This window comes from Globicephala melas, chromosome 13 (assembly GCF_963455315.2).
Source record: "Globicephala melas chromosome 13, mGloMel1.2, whole genome shotgun sequence".
Classification (NCBI taxonomy): domain Eukaryota; kingdom Metazoa; phylum Chordata; class Mammalia; order Artiodactyla; family Delphinidae; genus Globicephala; species Globicephala melas.
In genome coordinates, this window is record NC_083326.1 from 64228986 (window position 1) to 64251126 (window position 22141).

General features: G+C 53.8%; 1 protein-coding gene across 4 annotated transcripts; it reads right to left on the reverse strand.

Annotated features, from left to right (window-relative positions):
* Nucleotides 1-4309: 4309 nt before the first annotated feature.
* On the reverse strand, nt 4310-22135 carry ZNF70 (zinc finger protein 70). Of its 4 annotated transcripts, none has more exons than XR_009566439.1 (4): nt 21669-22001; nt 19396-19567; nt 16817-18689; nt 4310-4499 (listed from the first exon to the last, which is right to left on the reverse strand). XR_009566439.1 is itself a non-coding variant. In XM_060310693.1 (4 exons), the coding sequence occupies exons 3-4, from the start codon at nt 18624-18626 to the stop codon at nt 16989-16991; spliced, it is 1329 nt and encodes a 442-aa protein (XP_060166676.1). In that variant the 5' UTR covers nt 18627-18689; nt 19396-19567; nt 21669-22001; the 3' UTR covers nt 14337-16988. The 4 variants fall into 4 exon arrangements, 3 of the variants coding, with proteins under 3 accessions (XP_060166676.1, XP_060166675.1, XP_060166674.1); XM_060310693.1 differs by lacking the exon at nt 4310-4499 and having other exon boundaries at nt 14337-17006; nt 17316-18689; XM_060310692.1 differs by lacking the exons at nt 4310-4499; nt 19396-19567 and adding an exon at nt 22069-22110 and having other exon boundaries at nt 14337-18689; nt 21669-21751.
* Between the last annotated feature and the right edge of the window lie 6 nt (nt 22136-22141).

A 22141-nucleotide genomic window follows, 5' to 3' on the forward strand; every position in this document is an offset into this window, starting at 1 on the left:
AACCGTCAGTGAGCACTGCTGTGGGCTGGTGCTGGGAGCAAGGAGACAGGACCACCTGCCCTGGAACAGCTCATGCATTGGGGGGACACCCGTAGAGCCCACCGCTGACCCCACCGTGTCCTCAATCACCCAGGTCAGCTCCCCACCCGGGGAGCATCTCCCCGCACACCTGAGATAAGATTTCATCCACTGCCTGGCCCCACAAGGCGGATCCTCCAGCAGCCGGCACTGAGCACGTCTCGAGGCTCATCAGAGCCCCTCAGGGAGCCTTAAAGTCCCCATCAGGGCTGCCATTGCCCACTTCACAGAGGCGACACTGACCATGAGGGATGCACCAGGCCTGCCCTGCTCAGCTCCGAGCAGGGACAGCCCCTGTGGACTGGTGGCCCCAGGGCACTGGGTGGCGGGGGATGGGGGCATGTTGGGCGGACCCCTGGTCTAATAGAAAAGAGTGTCAGGTCAGGGGAGGGGGCTTGTCCTGGCCCTGCCCTGCCTGCTGTGCGACCCTGGGCAGTGCTCTCTATCAGGGGCTTCCTTGTGGGAGGCCAAGGCTGGAGGAGCTGACTGATGGGGGAGGGGGGTTGTGGTTCCTTCACAGCAGAGCCAGGAATAGCCCTGGGGGAGGGGAGGGAAGGTGACTGCTGGGGCCCTGGGGGAGGGGAGAGGAGGTGACAGGCAAGAATCAGGGAGACTGTCTGGGGCAACCAGGACAGAGGCCAGGGGAGGGGCTGGGTCATCAGACACCCTCTGTCCACTCCGGGGACAGAGTAGTTAATGGTCAGCACAACTCACCAGGGCACCGCAATGCGTGTGTTTCCACACAGGTCAGGGTGACACTCTCTTCCTGTGGCCACTCAACCCCCCAGGTCCCTTCTGCTCCTCAGCACCTGGCCTGGGGACATGTCACGTCAGAGCTGGCGTCCACTGAGCATTCTCTGTGCCCGGGGCTGTGCTGGGCACCAGAGTCTGGATCCCCTTCCGGTCCTCACCAGGATGGACAATCCCTGCCCGCCCAGGGCCCGGCCTCCTGGGGACATGCTGGGGCCTCCAGATTGTGCCGGGAGGAAGGAGGAAGCCTCAGCCAGATCCCAAACAGGCTCCCTAAGGAGGACGGAAAGGCTGCTGTGGGCCGGCCGAGAGCGGCTCTCCGAGGGAAGGTGGGACCCCAGAGCAGCCTGGTGAGCCCACCCGCAGGGTCTCTGGTCACACAGGGCCTCCAGCTCAGCACTAGTGTGGACCAAGGCCCTTCGTGGATGAGGCCCGCTGTGGTCACTGCCCGGGGCAAAGCCACCACTCAGCAGCCCTTTCCTGAGCACCTACGATGTGTGGGGACCTCGGCGGTGGCAACTCAGCTCTGCTGGGCCTCCTGTGGGCACAGGGAAGCAGCCTATAGAGAGGGAGTGGTGTCGTGCAGGACGGGCTCGTGCCCTGGAAAAACCAACCAGGGTGAGGGCTGAGGGTGCCCGACTGGGCCTCACAAGGGGCCACGGCCGAGCCTGGAGGTGGCCAGGGGGCAGGACAGCCCTGACTCTGGGTTGGCGGCTTGGGGCCTGTGTCCCCGCCATGCAGCCGGGCTGGTGATAGTGGAAACTCGCTCCCTGGGGTCCAGGAGGGACGGTCACATGGAAAATGGACGTTTACTGGTCTCTGAGGGTGACTGTTGCTGCCATTAGCATCGGCCTGTTCGGGCCCAGCCGGCCTCAGGCCAGCACCCCTGGGCTCCCCATGGGCCCCACCCTCACCCCTGCGCAGCTGGCCTGGTGAAACCAAGAGGCCCTGACGCCCAAAATAGCCAGGAAACGCCGACCGGCCCAGCCCGGGGAAGCAGGTGCCTCCCTCTCCCCAGGCTGGGGGGAGGAGTGGCTCCAGTTCTGGAAGCTTCCACCAACTCTCTTGGAGAAGAGACCTGCGTCACAGCACCCAGGCTGCCCAAGCCCCTGCGCCCAGGCCTGAGCCGGGCAGAGATCACGTCAATCAACCATCAGAAGGGGCATCTTCTGTTCCAGAATCTGTGTCTGTGCAGGTCGTACCCCCTCCTCAGGGTCCCCAGGGACCTCTCTAAACGCCGGGCGTGCAGCTGCGGCTGACGTAGGACACAGCCAGACACTCGGGGCTCAGAGGAGCCCGGGGGGCAGGGCTGGCCAGGGCTGGACATGGGGCACTGCAGTCACACCTTCCCTGCTGTCCCCACACCTGGGACTCTTCTGGGGGAGGGACTGGGCCAAGGACGGGGAAGGGGGGAGAAATGGGGACCCTCACAATCACTGCACTGGGAGCCCTGGGTCTGGGGTAATAATGAGGAGCCCAGAGCACAGATGTCCCCCAAGAGGCCTCCTGCAGTCCTTCCCCAATGGACAGGACCTCAGATTGGTCAGTCACTCATCCATCTGTCTGTCCATCTATCTGTCCATCTGTCTGTCCACCCATCCATCCATCTACCCATCATCCATCAATCCATCCATCCAAAAAGCCTCCGTCGGGCCTCCTGGGGGCCTGGCCTGTGTGGGGCTCTCAGCTACTCATGTCCCAGGCAAGGCAGGCCTGGCCCAGTCAAGGCCAAAGTCAGACCTGGAACGTGCCTGCTTCACCATGGAAGGAGGGGCCTTTGGACACTGGGTGCCCTGTTCCCTGCCCAGTCTGCCCTGTGCTTGGTCGATACGCTGAGGTCAAAGAGAGGGCAAGAGGTGTGACAGATGGGCCAGCGTGGTGAGGCCAGCTGCCTCCTGCCCTGTGGGTGGCCTGACTCCCCACCTCACCCCCACCCACAGTTACAGGCCTCCCCGATCCACCCTCCAGGCTGACCCTCCCATTCTCTCCTCTCCTCCCCTGTCCTTCTCCAATCAGAGAGTTTCCCAGGACATTCCAGGGCTCCAAGGTCCTGATGGGAGTGGAGATGGGGGACAAGCACCCAGCCAGTTTCCTGAGTTCACCCTCAAAGACAGCGAATCACTTCCACAGGGTTGACTCCACCAGCTCGTTCTCAGGGGACACTGCCAGTAGGTCCCCCAGCCCAGGGACGTCGGGAGCCAGGCCACAGGCCACAGCCATAACATCGCATCCCCTGACACATGAGCCGTGCAGTACCCGGGGGCCAAATGCCCCCGCGCGAGAGCCTGGGGGAGTATGGCCCTCACCCCAGCACTGATCAGTCAGCTCATCAGCCAGTGTTCACTCCCATCGCCCCTCACCGTCCCTGTGGGCCCAGGTCGCGTCCTGGAGGTGAAGCTAAGACAGGGAAACTCGCCCCTGCCCAGCCCAGAGCCCATGGCGCCGAGAGATCCTCCCCCACCAGCACACATTAGCGGGGAGACAAGGACGGCGGATCCCGGGGTCCTGGGGGTTCAGCCGAGGGGAGCAGCAGCAGCTTCAGCCACCTCAGAACAGGGCCTGGGAGCTGGACCCCCAGCGCTGAGGGGCAGAGGGAGGAAGGGCCTCCCGGGGGGTCAGCATGAGCAAAGGCACAGAGCGGGGGTGGGGGGGGCGGGCCGCAGCAGCCCGCAGCTGGCGCACACAGGTCCCCAGTGAAGCACCCTGACCCCTCCACCTCGGAGACTCCAGACTCCTGTCTCCCGCACCGCCTGGCCCACCACCCTGCTCACCGCCCAGCAAGCCCTTGCATTCGGTGTCACACGGCGGGGCCCTGCCCTGGGGAGGAAGAGGAATCAGACACAGACTGGACGCCAGGCAGAAAGGGACGAGCAGAGGGTGCGGGGAGCAGGCCCAGGGAGGGACCGGGGGTGGTGGGCCGGGAGTTCTCCAGGGGGGACGGTTCTCTGTGCCATACACAGTGAGGCCGGCCGGAGTGTCCCGAGCCCCGGAGCCCAGCAGAGGGACAGGGACGGGGCTCAGAAGAGGTGAGGCAGGGGGCAGAGGCCCTGAAGGCCTCAGTCCTGACCAGATCTGAGATTCCAAAAGGCAGCTGCGCCCTGAGGCTACTGAGGGCCTACTGTCCCGAACCATTTACGAAACATGCAACACGAGTTACCCAGCTGAGCCACTTCCACATTCCGTGGGGCTCACAGCCAGCATCACCGTCCCATTCACAGGTAGGAAAACCGAGGCCCAAAATGATTAACAGCCCAGAGAGCGAGACAGAGCCAGCCCCCGGTGTTCCCCCTCCCAACCTGGGGCCTCCCCTCTGAGGGACAGGAAATAGGCCACACAGGGGCACCCGGATGGAGAGCTGCCCTCTGCCGGGCCCCAGACCCCTCCCGTGGGCAACTTTCCCCCATCACCCCCCAGCCCCGACCCGAGTCAGGGGAACAGGAAGGAGGCCCGAGAGTGGACCCAGTGGCCACCCCCACCCCATGGCTGGAAGGAGGGAGGGCTGGTGGCAAAGGGCCTGGGGGAGCCCAGACCCCAGGGTGGACAAGGAGGGTCCCCCTCACCTGCAGTCCTTCTCAGCCTTTGACCTTGGGCCATTTGCTTCCTTCTGTGGGCTGTTTCCTCATCCCATCTGTACAGGAAGTGATAACAAGTCTCTCTCCCAAAGGGTGGGCCTGGGGATTAAAGGAGACGATGCCTGTGAGGTGCCTGGACCATGGTGACCCTCCCCCACCCCAGCCACTGCTGTCACCTCCTGGGATCTTGCCTGGGGCCTGCCTCTGACATGCTGTGTGACCTTGGGCAAGATGATTCCCCTCTCTGGGCCCCAGCCTTTCCCTCTGCTCAGGGAGTGCTGGGTGAGGGGCCCTGCGGGCCAGAAACTATAAGAAAACTGTCGGATTCCTGGATGAAGGGGCTGAGCAGGGAGGCCCCAGGCCTGGGGGCAGTGAGGCCCGAGGTGGAAAGGGGATGGAGTGGGTCACCTCCCCAGCTCTGGTGGCCCTGCTGGTCAACCCTGGAAATCCCCAGGCAAAGCTAACCCTAACTTTGACCTAAACAGAACTCAGGGTGACAAAAGGGGAGAAGTAAGGGGAAGAGAAGCTTAGCCCATGGTCAATGGGGCGTGGGACTGGTGACAAACAGGGCCAGGTGTGGCCCAGGACGATGGGACAGGGCAGTTTCAGGGCTGTAGTCAGATGTTTGTGCAGCTCGCAGGAGCGGGTAGCAGAGGCCCCCACCCCTCCCAGCCCTCTCCCCTTCCCAGCCCCACCTGGGCTTGATGCTGCCCCATGGCTGCCTCCCCACATCCTCCCCAAGCTCCATCCGGGGTCCTGGAATCCTGGAGGGCCCGACCCCATGGGATCTCACCTCCCCCTTCCAGGACCCTCATTGACAAAGGAAAAGCTGCTGCTCCCAAGGGATGTGGCCTCTTCCTGGGTCTGCAGGCTCTGAATCTCATCCCCAGTGTAGTGCGTGGTAACTTCAAGGTTCTCAGTAAACAGTTTGAATGAAGGAAGGAAGGAAGAGATGGATGGATGGATGGATGTATAGATGGATAGTTGGGTGGGTGGGTAAATGGATGGAGAGAGGGGTGGTTGATTGATGGATGGGTATTTGAGTAGGTGGATTGGTGTGTTTGAGGGTAGGTTAGTAGTTGGATGGGTGAATGGATGGTTGAATAGTTGGGTGGGTGGGTAGATCCTAATTATAAGAAGCACAGTTCCCAATTTACCAAGAGCAACAGTAACCAAAACAGTGTGGTATTGGAATAAGGATAAACATATGGATCAATGCAACAGCACTGAGAGTGAGAAATAAAAACATACATCCATGGTCAATTGATTTTTTAAAAAACACTATTTTTTAGAGCAGTTTTAGGTTCACAGCAAAATTGAGCAGAAGACATGGAGATTTCCCACATACTGCCCCCACATGTGCCCTGCCCCCACACGTGCATAACCTCCTTTATTATCAATCTCTCCTGCATTTATTACAACTGATGGACCTACATTGACACATCATAATCATCCAGAATTCATAGTTTACATTCTATGGGTTTGGACAAATGTATAATGACATGTATTTATCCTTGAGTATCATACAGAGTATTTCCCTCCTTACCCCCAAACCCCGGCAACCAATGACCTTTTTATTGTCTCCATAATTTTGCCTTTTTCAGAATGTCATATAGTTGGAATCAGACAGTTGGTAGCATTTTCAGATTGGCTTCTTTCATTTATTAATACATATTACATGTTCCTCTATATCTTTTTATGACTTAAGCTCATTTATTTTTATTGCTGAATAATATTCCATTGACTGGATTACACAGTGTATTTACCCATACCCATACATGGGGACGGGTGTGCCCATGGGGGGGACCCCCCCCCACCAAGGTCGCCTCTTCAGACAGAGAGGGAGAATTCTGAGTGGGCGACGCAGCGAACCAAGTCCTTCTGGCCATGACCTTGAAACTGCCCAGGTGGCCAGGACGAAGGAGAGAGCTCCTCTCTGTCAAGAGGATCTGAGCGTCTCTTAATTAGAATCGGCTCTTTGGCTTCTGCTCCCTAAAAAAGGTACAGGAATTCTGCACCTTGAACCAGTTCTGGGGGAATTTAGCAATCAATTTGGGGGAAACTGGCATCTTTACCACATTGAACTTTCAATCCATGGATATCCTTTCTCTCTCTCCCTCCCATTAATAGGTTTTAATATTCTCAATAAAGTTGTATGTAGAGTTTTCCCCATAAACAAATGACTTGGGCATCTCTTTAGATTCATCCCTAGGAAACTGATATTTTTAATGAATTGTAAAATGTATCCTTAAATGTTATTCTCCATTTGCTGTTAACAGAGATACAGTAAGTTTTTGCATATGAAATTTGCTACACTTTTTTATAGATTCTGTTAATTTATCTACATTCTGTGGGACTTGCTACATACTTAAACATATCATCTGTGAAGAATGACAATTTTGCTGCTATCTTCCCAATTCTTATACATTTCACTTCTTTCCTGGTCATTTCAAAAGCCAGTTTGGAGAGGGAGAGTTCCACTTCTGGAACAGCAACACAAAGAGTTCCACAGACCCGCCTCTAGCAAAAGTGGTGAAAATTATTTTTTAATTTACATATTTATAATAATATTTAAATATATGTTTATAATCATATATTTATAATATACAAATATGTTTGTGTTTATAATTATATACTTATAATAATATATTTATTTATGTTTATAATTATATATTTATGTTTGTTTTCTATTATGAATTTATAATAATATATAAATATAGTTATATATTTATAATTGTGTATGTATAATTATATATGCATGTGTTTTATATATTAATTTTAAATTTATGTATAAATTTTAAGAAATAATATTATCTTTGTATATAAATATTTAAAGTCTTTAAATATCTTTAAACCTCTATATCTTTAAAGTCTCTGGAAATGGACCTAAGGGCATACAAAAAATGAAATATTTATTCAAGGAAGTCTACCAAAACTTGGCAAGAGCAGTGAGAGTCTGTAACATTTCACCCATGAAATGACCTGTTTCCTCCCTTCCCCCACCCGCCCAGCACAACTTGATGGCACCTCCACTCCAAGTAGGTGCAGCAAGAACACAGGGCACCCTCTCCACCCAGCTCCAGGTCTACGTGACATCTTCCTATTTTCCAAGGAGAAATGGATGGCTGGGGGCACGGGTGCAGGCTGATTGCTCTGGTCCCTCAGCTAACAAGCTCCAAGCGTGCTTCCTCATAAAGGACGATCATATTCACCTGGTCACATCATCACAAATGCCAGCTACCCCAAAACACCAGGCTGAGACCTTTCAACGCTAGAGGACGCCAGAGACCGCCCGATCCCATCCAGGCTGCGGACTGCCCCACAAAACTTGTAAAAAAGGTAGATTAGGTTTGAATTTCAGAAAACAACAAGTAGTAGTTTAAGTACGTCCCCTGTAATATTGGGGACATACTTATACTAAAAAATTATTCACTGTGCGGGCATCCTGTATTTTATCTGGCAACCCTATTCATAAGCGATGAAAAAGGAGAACGGCGGTGACTTTGCGTCTTTTTTCTTTGCTCCTTATTGTGTATTTATCAACCACGTTCTCTTTTCTTCTCAGCGTTACTTTATGTAGGAGTTGTTGGAGGTTAGCAGAATATTCAGTGGAACTGTGACTGAATTTCAGGAGGAATTAACACAGTTGGCTGTGCATACGACTCTTGGGAGCAGGTGTCCCTCATTTTGGGGAGAGGGTGAGATCTCTGGGACAAGGATGGGGCCTCCGAGCCGGACACCGAGGTTTGGTCAGCGCGTGCAATGCCTGGCTCTGCCAGAAGAGGGTGCTGGAGGAAAGCTCAAGGCCCAGAAACCGCCTCCCTGTTTTCCCGCATTCTTTCCCTTTTATTGGGCACAGGAGCCAATGATTGGCGTGAGGATGGCCCCGGGTCTGCTCAGCAACCCTGACTGACTGTTTAGCGTAAGTATGTCCCAGATCTCAGCGTCCTATGCCCCACCTATGGTAGGATAGGTGGGGGATGAGGGCAGCCCCTGAGATAGCGAATCTGTGGGTCATGATTAGTCAAATCCATTCCACCTGCCGTCACTAATCAAGGCCGTTTTAAGACCTGCATGTACTCCAAGCACGTAGCCCAAATGATAAAATATCTTCCGGGTTGTTTTCTAGAAACTCAGAGTCGTCAGCTGCATCTAGTTGGAGCTGAACTGGCTAAGACTGGATGGGACCCCTGACCCTCCCACTGGGCGTGCGCGAGGGTCCGCTCCGTGAAAAGTCCGCCCCCAGATCGTGCTGTGAGCGTGCAGAGGCCGGGAGTTGGTTACACCTGCGCAGAACCACAGTCCCTGCTCCTTTTTCTAATCATTTTCCCCCGCGCTCCCCACACCTCAGACCGCCCTGCTGCTTGATTCTCCATCCCGTAAACACCCAGCCCCCTTGCTTTCAGGGAGGCAGATTTGAGAGTGTTCTCTGATCTCCTCATTGGCTGCCTTGTGGATAAACCCTCTCTTTGCTGCAAACCTCTGGTTGTTTAAGCCTTTTGGCCAGCTGCGCTATGGACACAAAGAATCTGGTACCGTAAAAATAGCTAAGCCATTACACTTAGCACTTGACCCCCCCCCCCAATACCCCACAGATCGCTGACCACCAAAGGTTTTTCTTTGAATCCCTTCAATAGTGAATCTTCTAGAAAGCTTCTGTCTAGCCCAGGCCTGTTTTCCAGATCCCTGGAGGCGCAAAGGGGGGTAAGATTGTAATTCAAACATAAATACCCTGGTCCAGGTAGAAATCAACCACCATTAGCCAAAGGGAGAAATCCACTCCTCTGCAACAGATAAGGCTGATGGTTTGGGGTGGCCTTATTGACGATTTTTTGAGAAAACTGCCTTCCCTGGAGAACACAGTCCAGTATTCTGCCTCTGGTCCCTCGAAATTCCTGGGCTCACTCCTCGTCTCCACTCCCCATCCTCTGGGCTCTGATGGGTGATGCTCCAGGTCCCGGTCCTGCACATGCTAACAGCCAGCGGCCACAGGGAACAGCAGGAGGAGGTGGGGACCCAACAGGTCGGCCCCATCCACACTGGGGTGAAACCAGAGGGGTGGATCAGCAGTGAGAACACAGGAAGCTCCTTTGGGATGGCTGCTGGGGAGAGGTGACACAGAAGGATGCAGAAGTTCTCCCCTCCAACCAGCAACCTGCAGGGCAAGGTCTCCCAGGATTAGTGAGATTTGCTCCCAGGACAGTGAAGCTAGAGAAGCCTGTCCAGGGATGTATAAAAGAAATCAATTTCCGAAGGACCCAGAAGCTGTGACCGCTTAGGACTAAATACAAACACTCTTGCAAACACCGCAGGCATGTACAGGCTGTGTTACACGTCAGCAAGGAGGGAACCAGTTTTCCTTTACCCTCACCTCTCCCAGAGCCCACATCTGGTGAGAGTGAGGCTGGACACTCAACTCTCTGTCCCCCCAAACATTTCCTGCTTCCAAGTGTCAGGAGGGGACGAAATCCTGTCCTCTCCCCACCCGCCTCACGACAGCTTAAAGGGCAGAACTACTGCTTCGGGGTGGCCTCCCAAGGGTGACCCCAATGTCATGTTTTTCAAAAATGACCACCCCTCAGTCTGGTTGAGGGCTTTTCATAGGAGAAATCTCATGGGAGGTGAGGTGGCAGTGGAGGTGTGGCCTGCAGTAGTTAAAACCAACATTCCCGGACAAACTATTACCAAGGAGGTTGGATTTGGCTTTTTCGAGGTGATTTTCCACATGTAAGATAAGGAACAGGAGTCCCAGTTTAGCTAATTAAGCTCAGTGGGGCACAGGATGCAGCCCAGGAGTGTGGGTCACAGCTTCTGAGTGGCCACAGGACAATAGGCTTCTCAACCGTTGGTCACAAACTCAGGTCATTTGGCCTGACACCCAGCAAAGGGCTGGAGTGGTAGGAAACCTTCAATTAGATCAACCCCACTGGATGCCCCCCTGCTGGAAGGCAATGGTTGAAGATAACTGAATGGATAAAGAAGATGTGGTGTATATACATAATGGAATATTAGCCATAAAAAGAATGAAATAATGCCATTTGCAGCAATGTGGACAGACCTAGAGATGATCATGCTAAGTGAAGTAATTCAGAATGAGAAAGACAAATACCATATGATATCACTTATATGCGGTCAAGAAAATGATACAAATGAACTTATTTACAAAACAGAAATAGACTCACAGACATAGAAAACAAACTTATAGTTACCAAAGGGGAAAGGCGGGGAGGGATAAATTGGGAATTTGGGATTAAGAGGTACACACTATTATATAAAAAATAGATAAACAACAAGGACCTACTGTAGAGCACAGGGAACTAAATTCAATATCTTGTAATAATCTATAATGGAAAAGAATCTGAATGAGAATCTATCTATACCTATCTATCTGAATCACTTTGCTGTACACCTGAAACGAACACAACATTATAAATCAACTATATGTTGATTAAAAAAAAAAAGAGGGTGACCCTCTCCTGGACCCTTTCTCTCTTCTCAGTCTCCACTAACTGAAGTGCTGGCCCTGACCCTAAACTCAGCCTCCTTCCCCAGCTCTACTGCATCTGACACCCAGGACGCAGCACAGGGCTGGGGCAGGTTGGATCAGGGGGCCTGGCCCTCTCAGAATTGCTGACCCTGGGCGAGAACCCCACCGTCTTTGGCCCAGGCTCTTTCTACAGATGGGAAAGGGTCCCCTGAGGATGAAGGCCTGCTCGGAACACAGGAGCTCCTGGTGGGGAGGAGGTGTCCGATCATCGGGAAGCATCTTGACACCGGTTTCCATGGAAACCAGGGTGGGTGTTTGTGGAAGAGGCTGACCCCATCAGGCTGCAGGGCAGAAGGATCACTCCGGCTGAGGTGGAGAGAAAGGCCGGGGGTGGGTGGCCAGGGAGGGGGCCGTGCAGTGAGATAAGAGGAGGGAGTGGCATTAGGGACATTGTGGGCAGGACTTGGGGGGATAGGTGTATGAGAAGGTAGAGAAGGAGGGGTCTCCAGACCCTGGTTGTGATCAGCGAGACCAGAGAAAACAACGGGCGACAGAAAGAGGCTGAAGAGCGCGGCTGACACTCAGGAAGAAGCTGCCAGCTCACGAGGCAGTGCTGGTGGAGCGGGGGACGCTGCTGCCCATGACACCTGCAGGCCACTCCCCTCCAGGGCACAGCGGGTAGAAGGGAGGATGGCGGGAGCGAGGCCTACATTGGGAATGCGGATGGGCCGCCGGCAGGAGGTAGAGGCTCCAGTTCATAAAACCCCATGAGGCCCCACCAGCCTCCAGGAGGGGAACTGGCCCCCTCACCACCTCCGACCACGTGCCCAGGACAGCTCTTCGCTCTGGGGGTGCCTGTGGTCCCGGGAGAAGACCAGTCCAGAGCCATGCAGTGCTGCTGCTCCCTCTTCCAGATGAGGCCACGTGAGGATTATGTAGGGAGCGCATTCGTTTGTGGCTCATGACCCCCTCTCAGTTCTGGGGTCCAGGAGCTGGAAGACCCAAGTGAGGGCTGGGGAGGACAGAGGTGCTCCTGTCATCTCTGCGAGAAGAGCTGGCCTGGCTGAGGGTGGCAGCACAGGGAGCAGGGATTGAAAGGTGTGGGGAGAGCCTTTCAAGCTGGTGCTCTGGACCCCAGAGGGCAGAGACCTCCCAGCGAGCAGGAGCCGAGGAAGGTGAGTGACAGAGAAAGATGCCCACCAGGGCAGATGGGGGCGGGGGGTGGGACATGGGAGGGTCTCCAGCACACGGCCCCACCGGCATCCTGGCCACTGGGAGAGCGTCTGGCCTGTGGTGCAGGAGGGATGGTCCATCTCAAGACACCCCACTCCACACTCCCCAGGCCACCTCCTGACTGGGTTTCCTGGTTATCAGATACTGAAGAGGGGGTTCCCCCAAAAGAAGGGGGTTGCCTTTCCCCACCCCCTGTAAGGTGGGTGTCAGTCGATGGCAAATACATCCAGACATGTGTGATGCTGGTGAGCATCCGCTTGGCCCCAAGAGCAGAGCGACTCTGAGCAGAGAGGCCATTTGGTTTCCACCTTGGCCCGTGGTGACTGAACCCACTGTGGCCTCTAAGAAGTCCTGGCAGCAGCAGGCTGGGGCTCCAGCATCACATCTGAACTGTTCCTCCCCATGGCTGCCGGTAGATCTGACACTAAACCACTGCACCTGTGGTAAACCACTGGCCCCGGGTTCCCACCTGCAACAGGAGTGGCCAGAGTGACCATCTTCTGGAGCCTCTGCCTCTACCACGGGAGGAGTCAGGGGAGAAAGGGGAAAGTTGAGGGGACCATCCTGGGACAGACAGGTGATGGGGAGAGGGGCACAAGATCAGGGTCCCCACCTCTCTTCCACATGACTGTGTGGGTTCCCTCAGGGAGGGTGGGCCTGACGTCTAGCTCTTTGCTGCATCGCCTATTATTTCTAAGAAGTAAAGCACAATGTAGTGTTCTAAGTTATGTTGAACAAACTTTGGGATTAAGAAGAACAGAAAATCAAAGGAATATTTCACAATACTGAGAGTGTAATAATCACCTACACCTTCAGTTTTCCACACAGGTTTGCACTCCTCAGTCTTCCAAGCCCCACGGGGCTGTGAGGTAACATCATTCCTCCACATCACAGCCAAGGACACTGAAGCGAGAGGATGTGGCTGCAAGAGGGGCTCAGGACAGAGCCTGGCACTGATGAAGACCAGGAGGAGCAGGTGTGCCCAATGGCAGACCTCTAGTCTACCCAGAAGTGATGCTCTACACGTGGACGGCGGTGGGGGGGAGATGAGCATGACCTTTTTGGGTTATATGAGTTAATATATATTAAAATATTAAGATGAAGATAATTTATGCCTTACTCTAAACAATAATGTTAATAATAGAACTTATATGAGAATTACAGAAAGAATCAGAAAACAAAATCCAACAATTTGCTGTTTATAAGTTACAGATATATAGCAAAATATGTACACAAATTTTAAAAATAAAATGCCGAGCTAAATAAACTCTCATGCAAATGCAAATTCAAAAAAAGCAAGGGGCTTCCATTATGATATTTGGAAAAGAGAAGTTGAAGCTAGAAGCATTAAAAGAGGCAAAGAGGGCACTAAAAGGCACAGTTTTTCGATATGTCACTATTAAACATATATGCCCCAAACATGGTAATTACTTGATCATTTGTACCCTGCCTATTTCTTAAGAAGATAACTGCACAACTCACAAAGCAACAACATACATAAAAAAGAAACAGAAATTAAAGCAAAATAGAAATACGTAAAGAAAAAAACACACAAAATCAGACTGTGATTTGACTAGGTAAATGAGTGTTCTTACCTACTTTGGGGTCACAGAGCCCTTCCAAAATGTAGTGAGTCCTACAGACCCCCCTCCCAGAATAATTTATGCACGCACATATCCACACAGCTTTGTTCAATGCCCGGCATCCATGACCTCTGAAACCCCTGCATGCTCATGGACTCCCAGGCAGTCCTTGGACCCCAGGTTAAGAACTCTGAAGTAAAGTTAGAGAGAGTATGGATTTGAATAAAGTAACATAAAAACTGATTTAACAAATAGAACTGATGGAGTAAAAACACGTTTCTTGAGAGTACACAAATGTCTTATAAAAACTGATAATATATTCAGGCCCAGAGAAGTTCTATGGACACTTAGAAATGCTGACACCACTACGTACCATAAGAAGTAAAAGCCATAACCTCAGCAGTCATCACTGGGAAATATTAAATTAATAATAACAATAACAATAATAATAGTTGGGCCAAAGGGAAAGTCCTAAGGACAACAGCAAAAGACAACACATGTCAACATTACGGAGTGCAGAAAAAGCTCTAACTGTAAGAAAAAAATCATAGGCTAAAGTACCCCCATTTACTAGAAATATTAAAAATGATTAACTGTATCTAAATAATCTTAAGAAATGTAAAGTATTAAGTCAAAAAAAAAAAAGAAAGAAAAGAGCAGAATACATGTACTTTGACAAACAATTCAATTAGTAAACAGAACCAAGAACTGGAGCTCAACACTCAACAACTAGAAGAAGGAAAAAATGTAAGACAATACAACAAAAACAAACAACTAAACTCAAGGATGATTAAAATATTACCAAGATGATCTCTTATAACATCACACTGTTTGAGAACCTAAATAAATGAAAAGATTTAAAAATACAGGGCTTCCCTGGTGGCGCAATGGTTGAGTGTCTGCCTGCCGATGCAGGGGACGCAGGTTCGTGCCCTGGTCCAGGAAGATCCCACATGCCGCGGAGCGGCTGGGCCCGTGAACCATGGCCGCTGAGCCTGAGTGTCCGGAGCCTGTGTTCCGCAACGGGAGAGGCCACAACAGTGAGAGGCCCGTGTACCGCAAAAAATAAAAATAAAAAAAATTAAAAAATAAAAATACATAAGAAATCAGTGAAAGAATTTGAACTGAAAGAACAAGGTTCTGCTCACACTTCCTACAAAGAAAGTACCTGCCTGGTCTGACCATGGTTTTGTGAGAGTCTGTCAACCCTTCAGAAAGGGGGTCTTAATCTCCATGTTACATAGTCAAAAGGAAGAAAGGGGAATGTGGGGGAGGAAGAGAAAAAGTGCATATTCAAAAATGTGAGAACAGCATAAATGAGCTGAGAAGCTGGGCGTGAGTGGGGTGCATCTGGGCGTGGTGGGAACACCGAGACGGTTGCTCGCGCGGGTAACCCAGGCTGGCTAAAATGGGGGTTTACGTGCAGAAGACCCCTGAAGGTTGGTTTTAAGGAGAGTGGTGACATGTGCAAAGTGATGCCTGAAAAAAAAAATTTGGCTGGTGCACAGTGTGCAGGGACAGACATCAAAGGTAGGAAGCAGACAACTGGCAAGGCTGAGGCTGAATGCGGGGACAGCAGGGGGTGAGGAGGTAGATCTTGGGGGGATAATGTCCCACCTGCACTGAGCAGGGGTGTCAGTACTCTCACTGGTGACCGAAGACCATCCGTGCAGGCTGCCTGCAGACAGTGCCTGGCACTGCCCGGTCGGGCTGGTCCACCTGCTCATGCAGAGGCTCTGCTGGGGCCTGGAGAGCTGGTTCAATGCTCCACAGACTCACACAGCAGAGAGGAGCTGGACAGAGCCGATCTTCCCAGCCCAACAGACCTGTCGTTTTACCATCTCTGGCCTACCAAGTTCCACTTAAGAAGTAACCACTATGGCTTTCCCATTTTCATTCATCTAAACTATACACAGCTGCCCAGCTGAGCTTCTCATAAGCTGAAATAACTAGTGTGACCATGATGGGTTCGTGGGATTTCAGCCAGAGACTCAGAAAGCTTCAAAATAGCTCTGACTGCGAACTCCCCACACTAGCTCTGAGGAGCCCGGGGAGCCAGAACTAAAGATCCTCGTGGACACACAAAGGCCTGGGACAAACGCTTACCAACCAACCAGACACGGCACTGCCTGAGCCAATCCCTGGGGTGGTGGGCAGAGATCTGAGACAGGATGGCCACCTTCAAGCTCTGCTCTGGACGATGCCATCTGGGAGATGCTGGGGCTGCCTGGGAGCCAGCATGGGCTCACAGCCTGCTATGCAGGGGAACCTTCTAATCACCTGGGGAGCTTTAAAAACATGCCACTGTCGGAGCCCCACCTCTGGGGATGCCCAACTGAACTGGTCAGGGCAGGACGCAGACAATGGTCCCCATTAAACAACCCCCAGTGGGGAGGACAGAGAGAAGGACAGGACGCAGACACACTGCCGCTGCGGGGATGGTGTGCAGGAAGTGTCCTGCCCAGGGCGCCGTGCCCAGGGCGCCGCACCCAGGACACAAGCTGGAGGGAGGGAGGGAGGGAAAGCCTGGCTGAAGTGGGGGTCCCTGCCATGTCGGGAACCAGACAGGGATGCACCTCCCCTGCAGGTGGGGCAGCGGTCACTGTGGGTCTCCATCCTCAATCGCCAGCCGACAAAGCACGTTCATGCGTGGTCCCACTCTGAACAGGAGCCTTGCGCCAGCCCTTAGGGGAATGTGGCCAGTCCCAATATGCCCACCTCACGGAAGGGGTCACCAAGGTGAGGGAGGGGCCAGAACTGGAACTTGAACCCAGACCTGACCGAATCACCTTCTATCCCCTTGCACTGGAGGGTGGAGGGGAGGCTGCAAAGCACCGACCAGAGACGGGCCCCGATGATGTCCAAGGCACACTGTGGTTGGGGCCCTAGGTCTGGTGGAGGGTTACCCCCGGGTGGGCAGTGAGCCTTTGCCCGGGCTGAGCCAGAGCCAGGCTGCACCTTCCGCCGGCCTCCAGGACCACGCCTCCACCTCCTGGAAGAGCTGCCGGCCAGAACCGCCCTCAGCTAACCCACGTCAAGGGCTGAGAGAGCACAAGGGGGCCTTACCCCCACACCCAAGATGAGTCCTCCAGACCCTCCCTCTGCTCTGTCACCTGAGCTGGCCGTCCCCACCAGTGCCCGAGGTGGGCTGCTGACGCGTCTACTTTGGATCCATTTTCCTTCAGTTGATTGGACCGCGAACACGGTTACTTCTTCTAAAAGTGCCTGATGTTAGAGCTCATCTGACATTTTCATGGGTTTAACTCCACTTTCTCCCTCTGACGTTTATTCTTCTTCTGGATTCTGGAAAAAGCGAATAGAGGGCAAAACTAAACCCCATTGGGTCACAGGTGAGCACGAGACAACTGAGAGCCAGCTCTGCCCTGGTGCCCCAGCCCTTGGCCTCCCTCCCCACCCTACCCAGTCCCCCTGCTGGGCCAGGGCCGCAGACGGGGGGCCGGACCCTGCCACCAGGGTGGGCGGGCATTTCCAGGAGGCACTGGTCTGGGGAGGCGGGCAGGCCTCACAGATGAGCGGGGGGCCAGGCTCCAGCTGGCAGAGGCACGGGCCGTGGCACCAGCCCCTCCTCTAGAGCTTGTCCCCCGCATGGACCTTCTGGTGGCGGATGAGGTGCGAGCTGCCCCGGAAGGCCTTGCCGCAGCGGTTGCACTCGTAGGGCCTCTCCCGCGTGTGGGTCTTGTAGTGCTCGATGAGGGCCGAGCGGTGCCGGAAGGCCTTGCCGCACTCATTACACACGTAGGGCTTCCGGCCCGTGTGGATGCGCTGGTGCTGGATGAGGGCCGAGCTATGGCAGAAGGCCTTGCCACACTGGCCACACTCGTAGGGCTTTTCGCCGGTGTGGATGCGCTGGTGCTCGATGAGCGAGGAGCTCTGGCTGAAGGCCTTGCCGCACTTGTGGCACTTGTAAGGCTTCTCGCCCGTGTGCGTCTTGCGGTGCTCGATGAGGTTGGAGCTCTGGCTGAAGGCCTTCCCGCACTCCTCGCATGCATACGGCTTCTTGCCTGTGTGGATCCTCTGGTGCCGGATGAGGTGGGACCGGTGGCAGAAGGCCTTCCCACAGAGCTCGCACTCGTGCGGTTTCTTCAGCGTGTGGATCTTCCGGTGCTGGCTCAGGCCCGAACTCTGGTTGAAGGATTTCCCGCACTCCTTACATTGATAGGGCTTCTCCCCGGTGTGGATGCGCTCGTGCTTCCGGAGGCTCGAGCTCCGACTGAAGTCCTTGCCGCACTCCCTGCACGCGTACGGCCTCTTCCCGGTGTGGGTCTTCTGGTGTTGCGCGAGTGCAGAGCTCTGGCGGAAGGCCTTGCCGCACTCCCTGCACTCGTAGGGCTTCTCCCCCGTGTGGATGGCCTGGTGCCGCAGCAGGTGCGAGCTCTGGCTGAAGGCCTTGCCGCACTCACAGCACTCGTAGGGCTTCTCCCCCGTGTGGATCACCAGGTGCCTGAGCAGGTGTGAGCTCTGGCTGAAGGCCTTGCCGCACTCGCGACACACGTAGGGCTTGGCTGGCTGTGCAGTCCTGTGAGGCCCCTCGGGTCCCGAGTCCCCCCTGCCCGCCGTCTCCCCATCGGGCTTACCAGACGCTTCCTCGCTGTGGGTTATCTGGCACATACTCAGGTCTGATTTCTGGAGGAAGGTTGGGCTGGACGGCTCATCGTCCTGGGGTCTGTCTCCTGGGGGGATGCTCTGATGCTGGATGGGGCTTGAGCACAGACTGATATTCCCCTCATAATCGTCCTGCTCCCCCAGAGGGATCTCCTTGTAGATGACAGCCATCTGTGCTAAACCCCTTTCCTGAAGAAAAGGGTCCCCCGGGTCCTCCTCCGGGAAAAGGTTTGTCTGCATCTCCAACCCATCCTCAAACACGAAGGCCTCACCCAGCTTGGCTGCCGGGGGAATATCCATTGTGGGTCCGGGCTCACCCCTAGTGACTGTTTCTCTTTGGGACACACTTACTGCTCTCAGATTCTGAAAAGAAAACAAGAGACACTGTCAAGTCAGCAAGTCAAGCACCTAGTAGGTGCCAGAGTCTAAGGCAGATATAACCAAAGACACAATCTTGCCCTTGAGATGGTCCTTACTGAGTTAAGAGACAAGTCTGACTTACCAGAAACAACTGCAAGGAAGACAGACAGACAATGACACACTGTGGTGTCCAGACTCTAAAGGCTCAGGGTGTCCAGAAAGGTGGGCAAGGACAGGAAGTGGAGACATTCTGAAAAAGGGGCAAGACTCCAGCTACCAGAGGAGGTTGGGGCTGGGGTCTTGTTGGGAAAGAGAGAGCACACTCTTACGGTCGGTCGGCTGCAGGCCTCCAGCCCAGAGCCCCAGCCAGAGCCCTGGGAGTCAGCCCTTCTCATTCCCGCCGGCACACCCCGTCCTGTCCACTTCCCATTTTTACTGAAGGGGTCTCTCCCTCTCTCCTCGCTGCCACTGGGCAGCTCAGGCCTCCGTGTGACTCACCTCCCCGCTGGCTGCCTACCTCCAGCTTCCCCCCTCCCCCCAGCCTGTTCTCTACGTGGATGCCAAGGTCAAACGCCCAAAACACAGTCCTGATCGTGGCATCCCCCTTCTCAGGAGCTTGCAGCAGCCCAAGTCCTCCACACCCGGCCATGTGGCCCTGTCACCTGCTTCTCCTTCCACACATCCCCAAACTTCCAGCTCCACCACTCACACATGCTGCTGTTTCTTCCTCCTGACTGGTCCCCACTCTTCTCACATGGCCACTTGCTCAGACTCAGTTCAAATGTCCCCTCTTCCCTGCACCCTCAGACTCTGACAATCTTGGGCACGTGGCCTTGGTGACCGTGGAGCACGGGGCATATGTCCATCACAGCATTCACCACCTGGAAGGCAAATGTCATGGCAGGACTTTCCCCACCACCGCCTGCGAGCTCCCCAAGGGCAAATCCGGGGCTCCGCCATATTGGAATCCCCAGCTCCCAGCACAGCCACTCAATCATTACACACACATTTATTGAATAAATAAATGATTGAATGGAGGAAAAGTTATTTGTGTTTGTGTTAGAACTGCTTACCACACTTTTTTTTTTTAAAGGATTTTTTTAAATTTTTATTTATGTATTTATTTATTATTTTTGGCTGTGTTGGGTCTTCATTTCTGTGTGAGGGCTTTCTCTAGTTGCGGCGAGTGGGGGCCACTCTTCATTGCGGTGCGCAGGCCTCTCACTGTCGCGGCCTCTCTTGTTGCAGAGCACAGGCTCCAGACGCGCAGGCTCAGTAGTTGTGGCTCACGGGCCTAGTTGCTCCGCGGCATGTGGGATTTTCCCAGACCAGGGCTCGAACCCATGTCCCCTGCATCGGCAGGCAGATTCTCAACCACTGCGCCACCAGGGAAGCCCCACACTTTTATTTTATTTTGCCAAAAGTATTCTTTATTCAAATAAGTCAATTACCTGGGAGATATGAATAAATGAAACATACAAAAGCAGAGCTGCTCCGGTCGAAGGGGGTATTTTCAGAGGGACAAGGAAGGAGGCTAGAACACCCCACTCAGCCCCCCAACCCACTGTGGGGGCCCAGAGGGAGCCCCGCAGGACCCCATCCACAAACTGCTATGCAACCTCCAGGGAAACTCTTCAGGTACCATAATGATGACAACTCGAGTTTATTGAGCAACTACTGTGTGCAAGGCACAGCTAGACCTTTTACAAGCATATCTCATGTACTCCGCAGGACTCCATACAAAGGTACTATCATCCTTACACTGAAGTCAGAGAGGAACTGCCTCAAAAAGACATACTAAATTAATCAGAATAGTCATGATGGAAATCATTCCTATTTAGAATTTTTTTTTTAATGAATTTTCAGCCAGTAGAAAGGCCAGGTGTGAAAAAAAGCACAGAACTGCAATATCCTCAAGAAGCCTGTGTCGGACTGCCCTGGTGGTGCAGTGGTTGAGAATCCACCTGCCAATGCAGGGGTCGTAGGTTCAAGCCCTGGTCCGGGAAGATCCCACATGCCGCGGAGCAACTAAGCCCGTGTGCCACAACTACTGAAGCCCCCACGCCACAACTACTGAAGCGTGCGTGCCTAGAGCCCGTGCTCCGCAACAAAAGAAGCCACCGCAATGAGAGGTCAGTGCACCTCAACGAAGAGTAGCCCCCACTCGCGGCAACTAGAGAAAGCCCGTGCACAGCAACAAAGACCCAATGCAGCCATAAATAAATAAATAAATTTATTTATTTTTTTTTAAAAAAAGCCTGTGATCACTCCCACTCCTCTTCACAACCACAGTCTCCACTCCCCCCCGCCTCACCCGACCTCCTCAAACCTCACGTCCCATTTTCACCCTGGTCCACCCCTTCCCCATCTAGCTTAGACTACAGTGGGTCTAACTATGGGCATCACTTCAACCAGCTCGCTGACCAGCATCACATTCCTCACCTCCCTGCCCTGCCACTAACTACCCACCTCCTCTGCCAGCTCCTCCTAAGATGCTGAATGTTGCCAAGGAAAATCATACGACTGTGTCTGGCACGGAGACAAACTTCAAGTTTCCAGTTTCAGCTGGGACTTCAGCTCCAGCATCTAATGACCTCCTTACAGCCAAGCCCTCTCTTCTGGGTCCTCACTTCCTCTCCCCTCTGGAAGGCCTCCCCAAGACATCCCTCTCAAAACCCTTCATTTCAGAGACTGCAAATTGGCACTCTGGGGATCCTGCCACAGACACATTGTGTTTGACTCTCAAAGAGTCAGGCTTTTCCTTTTTGTTTGACTTAGCTGCCAATATTTAAAACTCAGTAGGTTTTCTCATGAAAAACTGGACGATGTGACAATACGAGCCCACCCTTCACTAACCCACGTTGCTGGCCAACCTACCCCACTCCCACGCCCCACTTCATCCCCTTGGTTTCTTTTCCCCCCCAAATTTTCATGCCCTCTGACCCCTCTTTCTCTGTATCTGGATATTGTGCCTCCACCCACCTGCTAAATCCTGGTGTTTCCGAGGTTCCCTCCTCGGGGGTTTTCCATTCCCACTATGTACCAGCTACACGCTGAAGTCTCCACTGTGTTGAAAAAGTTAGCGATACTTTATCTGTGACCAACGATGTTTTAAATATTTTGGGACCGAAAATCCAAAGGTCTGGAACCCCACACTTCCCACCTCTCTCTGGCCTTCCCCGGCTCCTCCTGCCTCCGTCACTCCATCCTCCTGAGACCCCCAGGGCCTGGGCACCCGGCCGACCCTCGGGCCAGTCAGGGCCTCCTGGCTGGAGGCCAGCGAGCGGCCGCGGACCCGCACCTGCTTCCACGGACGGGGGCCGCCCCCACCTACGCCACCGGAGGGAGAGGTGGCCACACTGGCTGCCGCGGAGCCACTCACCTAGGCCGGGGCGGGGCCGCTCACCTGAGCGGGGGCGGGGCCGCGGGCGAGCAGGGCGGGGCCGCACCTGAGC

What these genes read in the sequence shown, in the direction of transcription:
- ZNF70 (XM_060310691.1), bottom strand. Translation starts at nt 18,626, where the DNA reads ATGGATATTCCCCCGGCAGCCAAGCTGGGTGAGGCCTTCGTGTTTGAG.